Below are 21,118 nucleotides of genomic sequence, written 5' to 3' on the forward strand. Positions count from 1 at the left end.
AGAGTGATCTAAATTCAGCATGTTTATTTTGTCTCCCATAAGCAAAGCTCAGAAGTTCAAAACTGCCAAACTGGATTTGAACTGCTGTGAGCAAAATGGATTTCTGGGAAATGCAGCGCACCGATAAATTGGCTGTGGTTATGATCCTAGGCCACCTGTTCAAACCCATCTGGCACGGATCACCACCCATCTCGCTTTTCAGTGGGAAACAAGGCAGCTCTTGCCTCTGAGCTCAAACATGACTTCTCCTTTTCCCCTGCCCTGATTCACGGGAGTGTCAGCCTACTCCAAACCCCACCTTCAATCCACAGGTGTGGTTTAGATTCCATGTGTGTGTCACCTTAGTGAGGCATGCAAACAGGAGAGACACCCACATTGTCTGCAATTCTCTCCTTCTCTGCTCCCACCAGCCATAAGGAAGAGATGGAATCTGCTGCCACAAGGTGCAGTGACAGCTGCCGGCATTTTGGCAATGCTCTCCAAAGGGAGCCTCGTTTCCTGGACTTTTAAAGTCAGCTTTATTGAGAGTTTTCCACATAGAGTACAATAAAGAGAACTCTGAGCCAAGAAAATAAATAGAAGAGAAGCAAGAGAGAAGAATAAAGTAAAAGAAAAAGAAGAGGAGAAGAAAGAAGCCCAAGGTCCTCTGCCATAATGGCATCTTGACCCTCATTCCACACACACAAGAGGGAGCTCTCCCCCCACCCCTTCCGCCAGCCTCCCACCTCTGCACACTTCCTGTCATGCAAGGCCCCTCATCTTCCACCCACCACCTTCTGGGGTGTCTCTTCATTAGTCCAAGAAAGAAAATGCAAAAAGCAAAGCATAAATAATTATATAACATAGACCAAGCAAGATTAAAGACCACAGAAAGGCAAGAGGAAAAAAGCAAGAAAAAACAAAAATAAAAAGAGTGCACTCAGGTTATCTGTCTGCCAATTGTATCTATAACAATTATTTAAAGTATTCAAGGTATAAGGGACACGGGTGGCACTGTGGGTTAAACCACAGAGCCTAGGGCTTGCCAATCTGAAGGTCGGTGGTTCGAATCCCCGCAATGGGGTGAGCTCCCGTTGCTCGGTCCCTGCTCCTGCCAACCTAGCAGTTCAAAAGCATGTCAAAGTGCAAGTAGATAAACAGGTACCGCTCTGGCGGGAAGGTAAATGGCGTTTCCATGCGCTGCTCTGGTTCGCCTGAAGCGGCTTAGTCATTCTGGCCACATGACCCGGAAGCTGTACGCCAGCTCCCTGGGCCAATAAAGTGAGATGAGCGCCGCAACCCCAGAGTCGGCCATGACTGGACCTAATGGTCAGGGGTCCCTTTACCTTTATTCAAGGTATACACTCCAAGATAATCCTGCTTCATCCTGTTTAAAAAAGGGAAAGGGGTGTGTCTTCCATTTCTTCCCATCTTTTCCCACAGCAACCACCACAACCTTCGAGGCTTTTCGTCCTGTACTCACTTCCACTTGTGCCCTGGAACCTTTCTTCAAGTCCATTTCTGCTTGTCTCTTGGCGCTTCTGGTCATCAATCCATTTATAACGTCCTTAGGAGGACAAGCAAATTTAAGCAAAAATTCGACCCACAGCTGTGAGGCATTTGCGAGCCTTTTTGCGGAGAAAGTCCTGTTGCTCTGCCGTGACCTCCCTGCCAATTTAGATAGTGACTGAACTGGAGGCCCCTCAACTGTCTTCGGGTCCAGTGTTGGACCATTTCGATCAGATACTCCCTGCTGATGTGGATAGATTCCTCCAAGCTGATAGGCCCACCACCTGCCTTCTCGATCCGTGCCCGTCTTGGCTGATTAGGGCGTGTCCAGATGTCGCACGGACCCCCCTGGTTGAAATTATCAATTTGTCCCTTGGCACGGGGACATTCCCAGGGAAACTGAAGGAAGCAGTGGTGTTTCCGCGCTTAAAGAAAACTTCACTAGATCCTTTAGACCTATCCAATTACCGCCCAGTTTCAAATCTTCCATATCTGGGTAAGGTAATTGAGAGAGCAGTTGCTGAACAGCTTGGTAGGTTTCTGGAGGAAACATCGGCTTTAGATCCATTTCAGTCTGGGTTCCGTCCTGGTTTCGGGACCAGGGCGGCTCTGGTTGCCCTAACAGATGATCTCCGTAGACAACTGGATCGAGGTGGGTCAGGAAGGCTGATTCTTTTAGATTTGTCAGCAGCCTTTGACATGGTCAATCATGATCTTCTGGACCACCACCTCACCAACATGGGGATACAGGGCAAAGCCCGTAACTGGCTGTGCTCTTTTATCTCTGGTCAGGAACAGAGGGTGGCGCTAGGGAGGGAGATGTCGCTGCACCACTCCTTGGTGTGGCAAGTGCCGCAGGGTGAAATCCTCTCCCCAATGCTTTTTAACATCTTTATGCACCCCCTTGCCCAGAGTGTCCGGAGCTTTGGGCTGGGCTGTCACCAATATGCTGATGACACTCAGCTCTATCTGCTGATGGATGGCCACATCGACTCGGCCCCGAACACACTGACCAGATGCTTGGAAGCTGTGGCTGGTAGGTTTCGTGGGAGCCGATTGAAACTAAATCCTTCAAAGACAGAGGTCCTATGGCTGGGTCGGGATGGCATGGGGATGGGAGACCAACTCCCTTCTCTTGCGTCGGCCCAATTAGTGCCATTGCCTTCCGTTAAGAGTTTGGGTGTAATCCTTGACGCCTCCCTTTCCATGGAGGCACAGGTTACAGCAACAGCCAAGGCGACAAGGTAAGTTGGTCCCTTACCTTTCCCGCCCCGACCTGGCCACAGTGATCCATGCGACGGTCATCTCCAGGCTTGACTACTGTAATTCGCTCTACGCGGGGCTGCCCTTGAAGCTGTCCCAGAAACTCCAGCGGGTGCAGAATGCAGCGGGTGCAGGAACTTGTGTCTGCTTACACATTCCTTTCACACAGGAATCAAACACAGTTTTGCTTTTCATAGCAAACAAGCATGCTTGCAATGGAGAGTTATAGACAATATATGTTGAAGATTTAAAGCAGGTTCAGACTTTAAGCGTTTTGGTTCATTCTCATGCCTGTTAATAAGTGCTTTATTATCTCCCAGCAGCCCATTTCTTTTCTGAGTAGCAATTAACTGGCAGACAGAAAATCCCATTCTTATTTGCTTCCAGTCTTAAAAATAGTTAAAAGAAGGAGGTTTGCTGACCTGGTGCCCTGAAAGGGTGGGCCCCATGGAAAGTTCCTTGGTCAAGACGTTCACCCACCCCCTGGAAATCTTCCTTGCCTCAGGGAAGCAATTCCAACAGAACACCAGAAATATTATTGATATTTTAGAATATCTGGAATTTAGAAATGATAAACAAATGGCCTTAATGCTAATAGACGCTGAAAAGGCCTTTGATAACATTTCTTGGTGTTTTATAAAAAAACAGATAAAATTAATGGGTCTGGGAGAGAGATTTGAGAGAGGAATTGAGACCATCTATACAAATCAAAAAGCAAGATTGATTATTAATGGCATTACCACAGAAAATATAGAGATTAGAAAAGGCACAAGGCAAGGCTGCCTCTAATAATAATAATAATTAAAAAAAATTATTTATACCCCGCCCATCTGGCTGGGCTTCCCCAGCCACTGTGGGTGGCTTCCAAAAACAAGCAGGATTTAGATTAAACTATAAAATACTAATTCATTGGTTAAGAACATGAGCTTAGAGGAGAAGAAAGATTTACAAGAAAGCACACGTCTAGAGATTAAGAATAAAGTAAAATACCTAGGAGTTTGGTTCTCAGCTAAATGCATAGACTTGTATCAAGAAATCATAGAATGAAATTAAGAAAAATTTGGAAATCTGGAGTAAACCTGACCTCTCCCTTTGGGGTAGGATATTGGCAGTTAAGATGAATGTTTTACCAAAAATGATTTTTTTATTTCAAACCATTCCCATTTTAGGAGGTATGAATTGTTTTCAAAACTGGAGAAGGGCCATCGCAAGGTTAAATGGAATGGTAAAAGGCCAAGAATAAAACATCTAATTCTTATTGACCAGAGGGAGAGCGGGGTTTTGCTCTACCTGATCTTGAATTACCATATGTTTTGCTCTATAAGACGCACCTTTTCCCTCCTAAAAAGTAAGGAGGAATGTGTTTGCGTCTTATGGAGCGAATGGAGGCTGCGCAGCTATCCCAGAAGCCAGAACAGCAAGAGGGATGACTGTGCAGCGAAAGCAGCGATCCCTCTTGCTGTTCTGGCTTCTGGGATTCAGAATATTTTTTTTCTTGTTTTCCTCCTCCAAAAACTAGGTGCAACTTATGGTCTGGTGCGTCTTATAGAGTGAAAAATACAGTATACCATGCTGCGACTGGGCTGTCATGGATTAGAGAGTAGATCATACTTAAAGACACAGATTTATTAGATTTAGAGGGCTTCAACAACAGGTTTGGTTGGCACACATATATGGTTTAGGAGAAAGTTAAGGTACACAAGGGGTTTCTAAACCATATAATTAGAAATCACTCTATAAAATCTGGGACAAATATAAGAGAATATTGGAACCTAAAATCCCCTTGTGGTCCTCCCTGATAGAGGTCTTGGCAGTAAAAAGAAAAAATGCACAAGGTGATTGGGCAACGTATAGAATGCTATTAGAGGAAAATAACAATAATTTTAACCTGAAAAAAATTGATGAAATTAGAAGGTATGTGACGGATTGGCTACAATACTTTCAAATAAACAAGAGGTGGATCATTGATAGACAAACAGGATTTGAAAAAGAAACATCAAGACTAGAAAAAGAATTAGTACAAGCCAAAAGTAAGCATATCTCCAAAATATAATCTCCAAAGTATAATCTTCTACTCGAGTGGGAAACTAAAGAAGAAGAAGTGAAAAGTGGAATGGTAAGTTGGGCCCAAGACCTTGGCCATAGTATCTATATGAACCAATGGGAGAGACTATGGAGAGAAGATGTCAGGTTCACAGCGTGCTATAACTTAAGAGAAAATATTATGAAAATGTTATATTGGTGACACCTCACTACAGCCAGACTGGCCAAAATGTATAAGAGTAGATTGGAAAATTGTTGAAGATGTAAAGAGGGGAGAGGGTCATTTATGCATATGTGGAGGGAATGTGGAAAAATTAGGAAGTTTTGGGACGTTATAAATAACGAACTAAAAAAGATGTTAAAAATCCCATTCACAAAATGACCAGAAGCCTTCTTATTAGGGATAATGCCAACTGAAATAAAAAAAGAAGTAAGACCTCTCTTTATGTATGCAACACCCGCAGCCAGAATTTTAATTGCAACGTATTGGGAAAATGAAATTACACCTACAAAATCAGAATGGCAAGTTAAACTATTAGAATATCTGCAAATGGCAAAAATGACAGGGAGGGTAAGAGGGTATTAGAAGCAAAAAGTAAATCAAGAATGGATTATATTCAAGGAATATCTTAAAAATTACTGTGACAGCAAAAACCTCCTGGCAGATCTTGAATGAGTCTTGCAATGTACAGATAATATAAGTAAATTTATTGTTTCTATTTAATTTTTCTTTCTTTTTCTTTATCAAAAAGATTTATGAAAATAATAATAATAATAATATATTTATACCCCACCTATCTAGCTGGGTTTCCCCAGCCACTCTGGGCGGCTTCCAACAAAACACTAAAATACAATAACCTATTAAACATTAAAAGCTTCCCTAAGCAGGGCAGCCTTCAGATGTCTTCTAAAAGTTTGGTAGTTATTTTTCTCTTTGACATCTGGTGGGAGGACGTTCCACAGGGCCGGTGCCACTTTCAAGAATAGTATGAAACTGTAATATATCACAAGAGTAATTCAGGTTTTTTGAGAACATTCAGAAGTCTACTTTAGGTCTTTTTAAATGTATTGCATTCTTTTTTATTTTTTTGTTGTATGGGATGGGATATAAATTGTAATATATTGTTGTATAATTTTGTGAAATATGTTTAATAAAGATTTTTTGAAAAATAAAAAACCCTAAAACGTCCTTGTCTCCAGTGTGCTGTCGTCTTCTTCCAAGATACTGAGGTTTCCTCTCTTATCTCAAAAGGGAATTATGCCTTGATTACCTCTGACCACCACATAATTATCTCTGCCAATGGGATCACCAGTAGCTGATAACTTAGTCTGCCATCTTTCTTCCCCAGAAGTCCAAATGGAACCTCCAGTTTCCAAAGCAGTCTACCTTTCATGGCTGGTTGTTTTATGCCCTGCTGGCAAGCTTCCTGGACTGGCATGGCTTGGGTCCGGTCCAAGAAGTCCGCCTTCCCCAAGCTCGGGCCTTCCAGAGATTTGAGACTCCAACTCCCATCATCCCCAACCATCAGCACAGAGGGCTGTGTCTGATGGGAGCCGTAGTCCCACTGGTGGAGGAAAGGGGTGCGGTGGGTGCGGTCTGCCCCAGGTGTTATCCTGGGGGGGTGACACCACCGCCCCGTCCCCTGGGCAGCTCACCCCGCTCCCAGGTGCACAGCATGTGTGCCGCTCTGGGTGCCGGAGCAGGCAGCTCTGCCTCTGCATAGTCCATCTATATGGAGGGCTGCAGTGGCACTTTTCTGAAATTCCTATTAACCAAAAAGGGCCCCCACTTACCTGGGAGTAAGCCCCCTTGAACTCAGCGGTATTTACTTCCAAGTAGATGCATATTGGATTGCGGTGTAACAGCACAACCCCAAATGTGCATTAAGATGATACAGTGGTGCCTCGCAAGACGAAAAGAATCCGTTCCGCCAGTCTCTTGGTCTTGCGGTTTTTTTCGTCTTGCGAAGCAAGCCCATTAGCGGTTTAGCGGCTATTAGCGGCTATTAAAGGCTTAAGGGATTAGCTGCTAAAAGGCTATTAGCGGCTTAGATCAGCTGATAAGTGGCTTAGATCAGCTGTTAGGCGGCTTAGCCATCAGCTGTCAAGCGGCTTAGCTAACAGCTGTTAAGCGGCTTAGGGGCTGGGGGAAAAGGGGGGGGAGGGGGAAAAACCCTGCAGAACTCGCAAGACATTTTCGTCTTGCGAAGCAAGCCCATAGCAAATTCGTTTTGCGAAGCACCTCCAAAACGGAAAACCCTTTCGTCTAGCGGAAAATCCGTCTTGCGAGGCATTCGTCTTGCGGGGCACCACTGTAATCCTGTTAATTTCAATGGGGCTTACTCCCAAGCAAGTGGGTGTGGAATAGTTTTTCAGTGGGGACTACAACCCTGCAAACTAGTCTGAAATGGGGTCTCTGGGAGTCCTTTTTTCTTTTTTAAAAAATCTTGCACCTGCCATGTGCTCACTAGAGGGCCTTACATCTCAGTTGCCCCATCTGCAACAATAATACTGGTCTACCTTATGGTTGTTTTAAAGATTACAAAAAAGGAGAATGCATTTGACATATTTCGTATCCAGCTTAGTCATACTCAAAGTAGACCCACTAAAATTAATGCCCATTCCTAGTTTAGGTCCATTAAGTTCAGTGGGTCTGCTTTGAGCATGTCTTGTTCAATACAACCCAGTGGACAACTCAAGGAAATCGTACAATCATATGCAGATTTATTTAGGCATTAAGTCGTACTGATTTCAGTGAGATTTACTTCTATGTAAGCATGCAGCCTTTATCAATTAAACGCACATAAATTGGCATTCTTACTCCCAAGTAAACATGCAAATGTCTAACTGATTTGTGGATTAAACATTGCCACCTTGACACTATGGATATAAAACTCATTGCTGGAGTTCTGAAAGCACAACCCAAATGATCAAGGGGATGGAGCAACTATGAAGAAAAGCTGCAGTGTTTGGGGTTTTTTGTTACTAAAAAGGGGACATGTGAGAAGTTTGCCAGGAGTGGAGAAAGAGAAGTGTTTCTCCCTCAACACCAGAATGAAGCTGCATGTTGGGAGATTCGGGACAGATGGTAGAAAGCCCTTCTTTCCACAGCACACAGTTGATCTATGAGACTCCCTCCCACAGGAGGCAGGAAAGGCCACCAACTGGGATGGCTTTCAAAGAGGGTTCAACAAATTCTTGGCATCTTCCCATAAAAGGATCCCTCTTTCCTGTGAGTAAGCCCTTTGACCTCATGTAGACTTTATTCTGAGAAGACATGCCTAGGACTATATACTGTCCATCTCCTACGTGGAGGAGAGGCCTATTGATGGCTCGGCTCTGGGTTCTTCTGAAAACCAGTTGCTGGAAGGGAGGGAAGAGGGCTCTTGGCCACGGTGAGAACAGGATGCTGGCCAAGATGGGCCATGGGCTGGATCCAGCAGGCTCTTCTTATGCTTTTACTACAGTGTCTGCCTGGGACAAGAGCCTCCCTAATCTGAGGGAAGCAGAGCTGAACTGGCAAGGCCCCTGGCAAGCCCCCCCCCCCCCCGCAGAGCGTGGCAGCCTCGCCAGGTCTTGGCACCAAGAGCCACCACAATGCTGCCTGTGCGGTGACAAGCTCTCTGTGTAACCATGCCCATGTGCCCCTGTGAGCTGCTGATCTCTGTGTAACTGTCTGCCTTTCTTCTCAATGCCTGGGCACAGTTCCAGGGAGATAAGTCTCAGCCAGCCTCTGTCTCTGTTTCTCTCACACACAGAGACAGCGGCTCTTTGTAATGAAACCAAAAGGCAAGGCAGTGGGTGTCATGGAATCCTTTCGGATCCCTTGTTTCAATTCTGCTTTCATGCCTGACTGTTACATTTATTTATTTATTTTACCTATATAACAAAATTTATATGCTGCTTGATTACAGAAAACCTCTAAGCTGCTTACAAATTATCAAAAAAGTAAAATTCTCAAACATATTTTAAGCTGGTGCTGAAAGGTTGCAGTGAGGATGCCTGCCCAATGTCAACAGGCAGGGAGTTCCAAAGTGTAGGTGCTATTCCACTACAAGACTGACTTCTTACGAGTGCGGAGCAAGCATGATGTGGACCTGTAACCAGTTCTGCAGACTGACATGATCGAAAGGGCATGTCTGGGGTAAGGCAATCCTGAAAGTAACCTGGGATTGTACTTCTTTATTGTACTATACAGTGGTGCCTTGCAAGACGAAAAGAATCCGTTCCGTGAGTCTCTACGTCTAGCGGTTTTTTCGTCTTGCGAAGCAAGCCCATTAGCGGATTAGCGCTATTAGCGGTTTAGCGGCTATTAGCGGCTATTAAAGGCTTAAGGGATTAGCAGATTAGCTGCTAAAAGGCTATTAGCAGCTTAGTGCCTTAGAAAAAGGGGGTGGGGAGTGGAAAAAAAACCCCAGGAATCGCAAGACATTTTCGTCTTGCGAAGCAAGCCCATAGGAAATTCGTCCTGCGAAGCACCTCCAAAACGGAAAACCCTTTCGTCTAGCGGGTTTTCCGTCTTGCGAGGCATTCGTCTTGTGGGGCACCACTGTATTTTAAATTCTAGTCTTCCATTAACTTAGTTTGTGAGCTATTCTGCATCTCCATGCATTAACAGCTGGAAGGGAGGGGGAACCCAGGATATGAATAAAATTAATTATGTTACAAATAAATAAAATTCCCATAGGGAAAGCTGAGCGAAATGCATGCAACAAAGGGTTGAGATCAGAGCATTAATAAGCTTCCAGAGAGACTGGCTTGGTTCAACAAGCTAGCAAACAGGGGCAGCTCCAGAACTTCTGTGCTAAGCCCTCAGATTTGCTGCCTCTTTCCTCCCTTTTAAAAACTTTGTTTTGTTTTACTTATTTTACAGCTGGGCAAAGTACAATCCCTGCTCCCCTTCACTTTAATCTGCCAGAGGCATCTCTACAGATAATTTGCATATGCAAATTTTTATGCTGGGGGGAACAGGGCCTCAGGTCCTTTAATTCCCCAGAAATGTTCCTGTGAAACAGCCAGTTTCTCGCCCTCCCAACTTGGCCATCCTTGTTCCATCCTCATTGGGGATTGCGAGGACACTGCAGGTTAAGCCACACGGAAACTGCTTTGAGACATGGACACAGAATTCCCACCGTGGATTTCCGGTTTGCTGCAGATCGCATTGGAGTGTGAGTCTAGTTCTCTGGGACAGACTCGATCGCCGCAAAGGATTTAGGGGAAACACAAAGGTGCTGTGTACCTTTGGAAGAAGCCCGAAAGGATGTTTTAGGCCCTGGGGATATGGCTGCGCACTTAGCAAGCTCTCTTGCCCCCAATCTGCCCTATAAAGAGCAGGGAAGAAGGGCGAGATTGAGCTGCGAGTGCTAGGATCCAATCGCTACCCCATGGTGAGAAGCCTCAGGCTCCAAGCAAAAAAGCTGCAAGCTCTCCGATAAATTAAAGCTAAAAGCCAAAAGGATGGATTAATTAGCAAAAAAGATGGGATGAAAAAAGGAGGTCTGTCCTAGCTGTGATGAGCTCTACTCTGCATGGGGACTTTCTACAAGTGCTAGAGTAGCGGATTGCATTTTGTTTTTCTTTTGCTGCCAAATAACTTTCACTAAATAATTTACAGGGTTGGAAAATAAAGAAGGACTAACTCCCATCCCTGTACATAAAGGGGGAGCTATAATTTGGAAATAAAGACTTACTTGAACTCTGGAAGTACGATCTTTCCAATGGGAAGTATAGATACAAGACTGCTATACACATAGCGAGGAAACAGAGAAAAGTCTTAACAAATAAAAGATTAGGAAAAGAAATCATAACATCAGATAAGACAAAAAAGAGTAGCAATTTATGTATAGACAGATATGACCCGCAGCAAATTTTTAAAGATGAGGAGGGAAGAATGATAGCCAAACAGATAACATCACAAGGCAAAAAAAAAAAAAAAAAATTAATAGAATATACTCACCGAATGAAAGAAAATCGGAACTTTATAAACTGTTAGAGGAAAAATTATTTGAATTTACAGATCAGAAAATAATATTTACGGGTGACACTAATGAGGTAGTGTCCCTGGATATAGATAGAACAATAAGAAAGACGGATTCGAAAGAAGGGAAATTACTTGCCTCCTTTTTTTAATCTGGTGGAAAATCTTACATTAACGGACATTTGGAGATTCAAACACCCTTTGGAAAGGGAATATACTTTCTTCTCAGAACCAAATCAATTTGCTAGAAGAATAGCCTCAATATGGATTTCCAGTGACTAACATTAAGAACGAGAAAGGTGGAAATACAACCAAGGACACTTTAGGATCATAATGCAATTTTATTGGAATTAAGAAGAGAAGAAAACTCACCATTTAGGTGGAGGCTAAATGAAGGACTATTAGATAATCAAATGACCTTGCAGAAAGCTCAGAAAACCCTGAGAGATTATTTTGAATTGAATTTGAATCATGGTACGGACTTAAATGTGGTTTGGGACACAAGTAAGGCAGTGATGAGAGGTTTCTTTACACAACAAAACACCTTGCAGAAAAAAGCAAGGGAGAAGAAAAAGAGTTATTAGATGAGTTGATTATGAAAAGCAATTAATTAAGAAACCCAGAAACGAACTGATAAAACAGTGTATTAAGATGTTACAAACCCAATTTTCGATGCTAATAAATCAGGAAGTTGAGTGGGTGAAAAATTGATGAAAAATAAAAATTTTGAATTTCTTAATAAACCAGGGAAACTTTTAGTGTGGCAATTAAGGAAGAAGGTGTCATGTGACAAAGGTATTTGAGAGCAGAAGCAGTAAAGGAGTCTAGAAATGTGAAATGCTAAAAAGCTTCAGAATCATTTAGCATGCTGAATCACTGTGACTCATCTTGAGGATGACTCATTCTCTGTATAAGTATTGTATCTGCTTGCAGGCAGACTCAGTGACTCAGTCAGTGTCTGCAGTGTCTCAATCTATGTGTGTGGTGGAGCCTGTGAAGCCTGTGCTCAGTGGAAACTCTGTGTATGCTCTGAAGCTAGTTTAATCTTCTGTTCACTATGCTGTTATTTGCAAACAAGTTTATTTTAACTCAGTAAAGCTTTTATTCTTTTACTGAAGAAGACTCTGCATTATTAATTTACGCTGTGCGTCAGAAAGGTATAAATACAATTAATAAATTGAAAGTAGAAGACAAAATAATAGATAATCCAAAAGAGATTAGGAAACAATTTGTAAGATTTTATATGGAACTATATTGGGCTGGAAAAGAAGATATAGTTAAAATCTAGGACTATTTAAAGCAGAATAAATTACCAAAGATTCCAAAAGAAAAGATATACCAGCGGGGCACCACTGTGCCAATTTGAATACAATAAGGGAACTGGAGGCCCCTCAACTGCCCTCGGGTCCAGTATTGGACCACTTTGACCGGATATCCCCAGCCGATGTGGACAGACTCCTCCGAGCTGGAAAGCCCACCACCTGTCCTCTTGACCCGTGCCCGTCTTGGCTGATTAGAGCGTGTCCAGACGAGGTGCGGGCCCCCCTGGGTGATATCATCAATTTGTCCCTTGGCACCGGGATATTCCCAGGGGAACTGAAGGAGGCAGTGGTGCGCCCGCTCTTAAAGAAAACATCATTAGATCCCTTAGATCTATCCAATTACCGCCCGGTTTCGAATCTTCCATTCCTGGGTAAGGTGATTGAGAGAGCGGTTGCTGAACAGCTTGGTAGGTTTCTGGATGAAACATCGGCTCTTGATCCATTCCAGTCCGGCTTCCGCGCTGGTCATGGGACCGAGACGGCTCTGGTCGCCCTAACAGATGATCTCCGCAGGCAGCTGGATCGAAGCGGGCTGCTGATTCTTCTAGACCTGTCAGCAGCTTTGACGTGGTCGATCACGAACTCCTGGACCACCGCCTTGCCGACGTGGGGATCCAGGGCACAGTCCTTCAATGGCTGCACTCGTTTCTTTCTGGTCGGGGACAGAGGGTGGCGCTTGGGGGGAATTGTCATCGCGCTACTCCCTGGTGTGTGGAGTGCCTCAGGGTGCGATTCTCTCTCCAATGCTTTTTAACATCTTTATGCGCCCCCTCGCCCAGCTTGTCCGGAGTTTTGGGCTGGGTTGCCATCAGTATGCTGATGACACCCAACTCTATCTGTTGATGGATGGCCATCCTGACTCGGCCCCAGACACACTGATCCAGCTGTGGCTGGATGGTTACGTGGGAGCCGGTTGAAGTTAAATCCTTCGAAGACAGAGGTCCTCTGGCTGGGACGGGGCTATATGGGATGGAGGGGGCAACTCCCATCTTTTGCGGGGGTGCAACTAGTGCCAGCATCATCCGTTAAGAGTTTGGGTGTAATCTTCGATACCTCCCTCCCTATGGAGGCGCAGAATACAGCTATAACAAAGGCGGCGTTTTTTCATCTCCGCCAAGCTAAGCAGTTGGCTCCTTATCTCTCTCACCCTGCCCTAGCCACTGTGATCCACGCGACGGTCACCTCCAGACTGGATTATTGTAACTCGCTCTACGTGGGGCTGCCCTTGAGACTGACCCAGAAACTCCAGCGGGTGCAGAATGCCGCAGCGAGACTCCTTATGGTGTCGTCGCTGCGAGATCACATTCATCCGGTACTATACCAGCTGCACTGGCTCCCAGTGGAGTACAGGATCAGGTTTAAGGTGCTGGTTTTAACCTTTAAAGCCCTATACTGCCTAGGACCCTCGTACCTACGGGACCGCCTCTCCTGGTATGTCCCACAGAAGAACTTACGGTCTGCAAATAAAAATATCCTGAAGATCCCAGGCCTCAGAGAGGTTAGGCTGGCCTCAACTAGAGCCAGGGCCTTCTCGGCCGCAGCTCCAATCTGGTGGAACGCTCTGTCACAGGAGACTAGGGCCCTGAGGGACCTGACATCTTTCCGCAGGGCCTGTAAGACAGAGCTGTTCCACCAGGCCTTTGGTCAGGGCGCAGCCTGACCCCCTCCTCTGGCAATCTGCACAGAATCTTGCTTAATGGTTGCCATCAATTTGATTTTAATTAATTTTTATAATGAAAGGTTTTTAGAATGTTGAATTATTTTGATTGTTGTTAGCCACCCTGAGCCCAGCTTTGGCTGGGGAGGGCGGGGTATAAATAAAATTTATTATTATTATTATTAAATGCACCTATTACATGATGGAATTACAACAAGCAATGGGACAAGCCAAATCAGGAAAATTGCCAGGACCAGATCAACTAGTTTTCCACTCAAAGATATGATGAATAACAATGAGTAGAGGTACTGTCTTTTTCGCTCTATAGGACACACCAGACCATAGGACGCACTGGACCATAGGAGGGGGAGAACGGGGGGGGGGAATTCTCCCCCTCTCTGCGCAGCGCCCCTTCAGTGAAGCGGTAGGAGAAATGGAGCCCCTTCCATTTCTCCTCCCGCTTCGTTGAAGGGGCGCTGCGCAGGGAGGGAAAACTGTGCAGCACCTCTCCAGCAAAGCAAAGCCTGGAGAGCAAGAGGGATCGGTGTGCACCGACCCCTTTCACTCTCCAGGCTTCAAGCGGCTATCTGCAAGCCTTCGGAGCACAGGGGGAACTCCTGCTGTGCTCCAAAGGCTTGCGGATAGCTACCTGAAGCCCCCGGAGTGCAGCCTTTGAAACCTCTGCAGAGCAGCGGGGTTCCTTCACCCGCTGCCATGCGGAGGCTTTGAGCAGCTAACCCCAAGCTAGAACAGTGAGATGGAGCGTTGCGGAGCGCTCCGTCTCACTGTTCTGGCTTTGGGCTTAGCCGCACAGCCTGCATTCGCTCCATAACACACACACACACACATTTCCCCTTAATTTTGGGAGGGGAAAAAGTGCGTCCTATAGAGCGAAAAATACAGTAAATTACCAGATACTTGGAAGGAGGCCTATATTACATTAATTCCTAAACAGGATTCAGATTTACAGTGGTACCTTGGGTTAAGAATTTAATTCATTCCAGAGGTCTGTTCTTAACCTGAAACTGTTCTTAACCTGAAGCACCACTTTAGCTAATGGGGCCTCCCGCTGCCGCCGCGCCGCCAGAGCACGATTTCTGTTCTCATCCTGAAGCAAAGTTCTTAACCTGAGGTACTATTTCTGGGTTAGCGGAGTCTGTAACTGAAGTGTCTGTAACCTGAAGCATCTATAACCCAAGGTACCACTGTACTTTAAGTTAAAAACTATAAGCCAATCTCGCTCCTAAATAATGATTAGAAACTATGCCAACATCTTAGGAAATAGATTAAATACTGTATTAAAAGATATTATTCATCAAGATCAAGTGGGCTTTCTTCCTGGCCGACAGATGAAAGACAACATAATATAATAGACATATAGTGGTACCTCGTTTTGAGTCCGGGATCCGTTCTGGAGCCCCGAACGCTTGACGGAGCGTCACTCTGCACACGTGTGTGGAGCAGTTTTGCACTTCTGCATATGCGTGAAGTGCGATTTAGCGCTTCTGTGTGTGAGTGAGTGGAAAACCCGGAATTAACCCATTGCGGTACTTCCAGGTTTGCCACGGATGTTCCACGGAATGGACAACCGACAGAGCAGACTTAAACCAAGGCATCACTGTAATAGAATATCTGGAGGCCAAGAATGATAAGCAAGCAGCTTTGATGTTTATTGATGCGGAGAAGGCCTTTGACAATATTTCATGGACTATGGAAAGGATGGAATTTGGAGAATCATTTCTCAAAGGAATTGGCGCTATACACTCTGAGCAGAAACCATACTGATTGTTAACAATTTACTGACTGAAAAATGTGACATTACTAAAGGAACTAGACAGGGTTGTCCCCTGTTGCCATTATTATTTACCGGTATTTTAGTCCTAGAAGTCCTGGCAAGAACTGTAAGAGCAGGAGTGAAAGGAATTTCGGTGGGGAGCAAAGAATATAAATTGAAAGCCTTTGCGGACAATCTTGTAATAACAGTTGAAGAACCTTTGACTAGTGCAACAAAGGCACTAGAAAAGATTCAGCAGTTTGGACAAGTTGCTGGTTTTAAACTTAATAAGACAAAACCCAAAATGTTGGTCAAAAATATGACAGTACAATCTAAATAATTGATCATAGAAATAACTGTGGGGAAAAAGGTCAACTATTTAGGGGTATAGTTAACTTCAAAAAATATTAATAAATTTAATGATAATTACATACCTATGTGGAAAGAAGTAAAGAGAAACTTGGAGGTGTGGGGAAGGATGAATTTATCATTTTAGGGAAGAATATCAGCTATAAAAATAAATGTGCTACCAAGAATACTATTTCTGTTTCAATCAATACCACGATCAGTGTGGTAGGGCACTTTAAAGAATGGCAAAAAACAGTATCCAAATTTATCTGGCAGGGGACTAAACCAAAAATAAAATATAAGTTACTGACAGACTCTAAAGAAAGAGGTGGCTTCTCCTTGCCAGGTTTGAAGTTATATTATGAAGCGTCCTGCCTTTTCTGGCTTCAGGATTGGATTTTGTTTTTAATAACCCCAGATCTTTAGACGTGGATGGTGATGATAATAGGTTTGGGTAGCATGCATATTTATGGTATGAAAAAACGAGAGTACACAAGGGATTCCTGAACCACCTGGTAAGAAAATCAATCTATGGGGTATGGGATAAATACAAAAGTTTATTGGAGCGGAGTACACCATGGTGACTGTCTCCATTGGAAGCAATTTCGGTTAAAAAATTGAATATGAGAGGAGAGTGGGCCACTTATAAAGAATCGTTAACAGAAGCAGAAGATCACCTAAAAATGAAGATATAAGAGAGTTACTAACAGATTGGTTACAGTATCATCAATAAAATGACGTCTTTAAAGTAGATAAGAAAAAAGGTTTTCATACGGAGAGGTCGAGGTTTGAAATAGATCTGTTGCAAAATAATGTGAAAGTACTTTAAAAAATGTACAAATTACTTTTATAATTGTATACAGTCATGCCTCATGTTGCATCTGCTTCAGGTTACGTTTTTTCAAGTTGCGTCCCGCAGCAACCCGGAAGTACTGGAACGGTTACTTCCGAGTTTTGCCGCTCGTGCAGAAGCGCTAAATTGTGCCGCGCGTGCACAGACAAAGCACCTCAGGATGCGAACGCTTCGAGTTGCAGACGTGCCTCCGGGACGGATTATGTTGGCAACTCAAGGTTCCACTGTACAAATGATGACGAAGTTAAGGCAGTGATGATTCACTGGGCAAGAGACTTTGGAAACAATATCCTGGGCTGCATCAATAGGAGTATAGCATCTAGATCAAGGGAAGTTATAGTGCCACTGTATTCTGCTCTGGTCAGACCTCACCTGGAGTACTGTGTCCAGTTCTGGGCACCACAGTTCAAGAAGGACACTGACAAACTAGAACGTGTACAGAGGAGGGCAACCAAAATGGTCAAAGGCCTGGAAACAATGCCTTATGAGGATCGGCTAAGGGAGCTGGGCATGTTTAGCCTGGAGAAGAGGAGGTTAAGGGGTGATATGATAGCCATGTTCAAATATATAAAAGGATGTCACATAGAGGAGGGAGAAAGGTTGTTTTCTGCTGCTCCAGAGAAGCGGACACGGAGCAATGGATACAAACTACAAGAAAGAAGATTCCACCTAAACATTAGGAAGAACTTCCTGACAGTAAGAGCTGTTCGACAGTGGAATTTGCTGCCAGGGAGTGTGGTGGAGTCTCCTTCTTTGGAGGTCTTTAAGCAGAGGCTTGACAACCATATGTCAGGAGTGCTCTGATGGTGTTTCCTGCTTGGCAGGGGGTTGGACTCGATGACCCTTGTGGTCTCTTCCAACTCTATGATTCTATGATTCTATGATTCTATGATTCTATGATATCCAATTTTCATTATGGGAAAAGTTATGGAAAGAGGATTTAGAATTTACTGCATGCTGTTTGTTGAAGTACAACTATATGAAAATGATGCACTGTTAGTATCTAACACTGAGTAAAATTGCGAAAATGTATAGAACTAGTTCAAATCTGTGTTGGAAATGTAAAGGGAAAGAGTGTACCTTCTACCATATGCGGTGGTCTGTGGAGTGGTAAAAGCTTTCTGGGAAATGATATATACAGTAATGAGTTAAAGAAAATGTTTAAGAAAACTTTTGTTAAAAAACCAGAAGCTTTTTAGTTAGGTATAATAGGTGAAAAGATACCAAAAGAAGTCAAAAAGCTTTTCATGTACGCAATGACGGCGGCAAGAATACTTCTAGCCCAGAGATGGAAGGAGGGAGAAGGGCCAACCAGAGAAGAATGGCAGACTAAATTGATGGAGTATACAGAGATGGCAAGAACTTTTATTTTAATGTTTTGAAATTGTTAAAGTTAAAATGTATAAAATTATGTAAAACCAATAAAAAATTATATATATAAAAAGAATTCCCACTGTGGAAAAGAAGTCATCTGCTGCAAGGCATAGGAAATACTAACTCCATATGCTCCAACAGCTCCTGTTTATCCAGAACTTCCTGTTTGCTGATCCCTCCACCTGAAAAATATGGATATGGAACAACTGATTGGTTCAAAATTGGGAAAGGCGTACGGCAAGGCTGTATATTGTCTGCCTGCTTATTTAACTTATATGCAGAATTCATCATGCGAAAGGCTGGGCTGGATGAATCCCAAGCCGGAAATAAGATACGCAGATGACACAACCTTGATGACAGAAAGTGAGGAGGAATTAAAGAACCTTTTATTGAGGGTGAAAGAGGAGAGCACAAAATATGGTTTGAAGCTCAACATCAAAAAAACGAAGATCATGGCCACTGGTCCCATCACCTCCTGGCAAATAGAAGGAGAAGAAATGGAGGCAGTGAGAGATCTTACTTTCTTGGGCTCCATGATCACTGCAGATGGTGACAGCAGCCACAGAATTAAAAGACGCCTGCTTCTTGGGAGAAAAGCAATGGCAAACCTAGACAGCATCTTAAAAAGTAGAGATATCACCTTGCCAACAAAGGTCCATATAGTAAAAGCTATGGTTTTCCCTGTAGTGATGTATGGAAGTGAGAGCTGGACCATAAAGAAGGCTGATCGCCGAAGAATTGATGCTTTTGAATTATGGTGCTGGAGGAGACTCTTGAGAGTCCCATGGACTGCAAGAAGATCAAACCTATCCATTCTGAAGGAAATCAGCCCTGAGTGTTCGCTGGAAGGACAGATCGTGAAGCTGAGGCTCCAATACTTTGGCCACCTCATGAGAAGAGAAGACTCCCTGGAAAAGACCCTGATGTTGGGAAAGATGGAGGGCACAAGGAGAAGGGGACGACAGAGGACGAGATGGTTGGACAGTGATCTCGAAGCTACCAGCATGAGTTTGACCAAACTGCAGGAGGCAGTGGAAGACAGGAGTGCCAGGCGTGCTCTGGTCCATGGGGTCATGAAGAGTCAGACACAACTAAACGACTAAACAACAACAACCACCTGAAAAGTCTCCATCTTATTCCTCATTTCAAGTTGCCTTGTTTAAATTATCATTCAGGCCAATGCCTAGGCTTGCTGCTCTTCCCATTTCACAGCCCTGACCCAGCCCTGCCAGAAGTTAAGGTCATAATCTTGCATGTTGCAAACCACCCTGAGATCTGTGGGTGGAGGGCAATATACAAATTTAATAAACAAGAATACATGCAATACCCAGTCCCTGGGGTGCAATGTGTTTTACCTCTGAGTAGGCATGCACTACAAAACTCTGCGTAAGATCTTGGTGAAGGATGCATTTTGTCTCTAAATGATCACGTTAAATCCACCACCTGCCACTTCCAATACTGGCCAGGCTCAGCAGCCCATAGCAGAGGACAGTTGTGTTTCTCCAGCACAGAGAGGGCCAACGTGGTGCTCTCCAGAAGCTGTGAGACTCCAACTCCCATCAGCCCCAGACAGCATGGCTGAGGGTCAGGGATCATGGGAGTTGCAGTCTGGCCTCATCTGCAAGTGCCACCTTAGCTCCCTTGCTCTGGCCTCTCTCCAAGGAAAAAACAAAGATCCTTAAAAGCCTGTCAGCTAGCAAAGGAGGGTTGCTCAAGCCAGCATCTTGTGCTTCAGCACAGCCTCCATCTGCTCGGCATCCTCCAGACCTCGTTGGACCACAATTCCCATCAACCTTGACCACTGGGCTATGTTGGGAGGGCTTCTGGAGGGCACCAGGTTGGGGAAGGCTGCTCAGAGTTATCCAAACCTTGTTCTGTGTACTGCTATTGCTGCTGCCGCAGAGGCAACTAACGCCGGCTGACCCATCTCCTGCCTGTCCTGACAGCCTGTAGGTTTTGTCACCAGCCATTTCATGCACTGTTTATTTTGATTTATTTTTTGCGTTTCTTTTATGGCCTCAGGGAAGAGGGAAATAAAGCAGGGCTGACTTTTAAAATCATGCAGGGCAGACACAGCAAATGTAGACAACAAGCACAGCTGAGCCTCCGGGAGAACATTATGGGGGCAGGGAACAGGGAGGCTCCCTATCTATCAGATACAGGGGATGTTAGCATACATGTCCCACTTTTCATCCAAGTGATCTGCTTTTACTGCACTTCAGCCCATGCCATGCTTTTTTTGAATCAGAGGGCAATTAGGGCATGTGACTAGAGAAAGAGCCTGCACTGGAGTCCTTGAGCACAAAATCACAGGGCGGTAGTTGTATAGCATGGGAACAGCATCCCTGCCTCCTATTTCCAAAGCTCAGTGACATTCCTTGTGTAGCCCAGGGGGCCCATGACACACTAGAGAGTGGCACTGCCAGGCTTGCAGGACCCACTTGATTCAGATTATTCACCACTATATATACATGCAGTGCAATGCTATGCAAGATGACTCTGGAGCAGGGCGGGGCCATTGCTGCCCTCCAGGTGTTACTGGACTACAACTCCCATCATCCCTGACCACTGGGCATGCTGGCTGGGGCTGAGAGGAGCTGGGAGTCCCAGAACAGGTGGGCCACCCTCCCTCTGGAGCAAGGCCTGCTGAGGGTGTGCCTAGGAGTTCAGTCACAGAAAACTAGCAGATCAAGATGAAGGCTGGGCTGCATTCCCTCCTCCCTGACAGACTCTTTTTCGGTATGGAAGGGATTTGGGGCAGGGAAAGGGGCCCGAGAAAAGCACTCCATCCTGCGCCAGTCCTGAAATGGTACATTTGGTACATTCCGGCTAGAGATGTAGAGACCTTGGTCACAATCTGCACAGCATAGGAAAAGAAACTCCAGGTGTAAAAATTATCCCTGCATCACACAACCACCATCTCAATATAGCCACCCCACAGGCCTGATCCTGCAGCCTTTACCTGGGTGGAAACACAGCTATGTCTAACATTCCCATCCTTCCTGGCTTCTGCCTCAAA

At 44.6% G+C, this 21,118-nt stretch overlaps 1 protein-coding gene across 4 annotated transcripts in view; it reads right to left on the reverse strand.

Moving 5' to 3' along the window:
• SNX33 (sorting nexin 33) overlaps window positions 1-21,118 on the reverse strand; it is a 49,654-nt gene that overhangs the window by 20,224 nt on the left and 8,312 nt on the right. Inside the window, exon 3 of one of the 4 annotated variants that reach the window (XM_083412795.1) lies at window positions 1,356-1,546. The exons of the other annotated variants lie outside the window; for them this stretch is intronic. Coding sequence (XP_083268921.1) covers window positions 1,371-1,546 — 176 coding nt within the window. The 3' untranslated portion in view covers window positions 1,356-1,370. Of the gene's footprint in view, window positions 1-1,355; window positions 1,547-21,118 lie in introns of those variants that run through there. 4 annotated transcript variants of the gene reach the window in all.

Source organism: Podarcis tiliguerta (genome assembly GCF_965153285.1).
Source record: "Podarcis tiliguerta genome assembly, chromosome: 14".
NCBI classification, from domain to species: domain Eukaryota; kingdom Metazoa; phylum Chordata; class Lepidosauria; order Squamata; family Lacertidae; genus Podarcis; species Podarcis tiliguerta.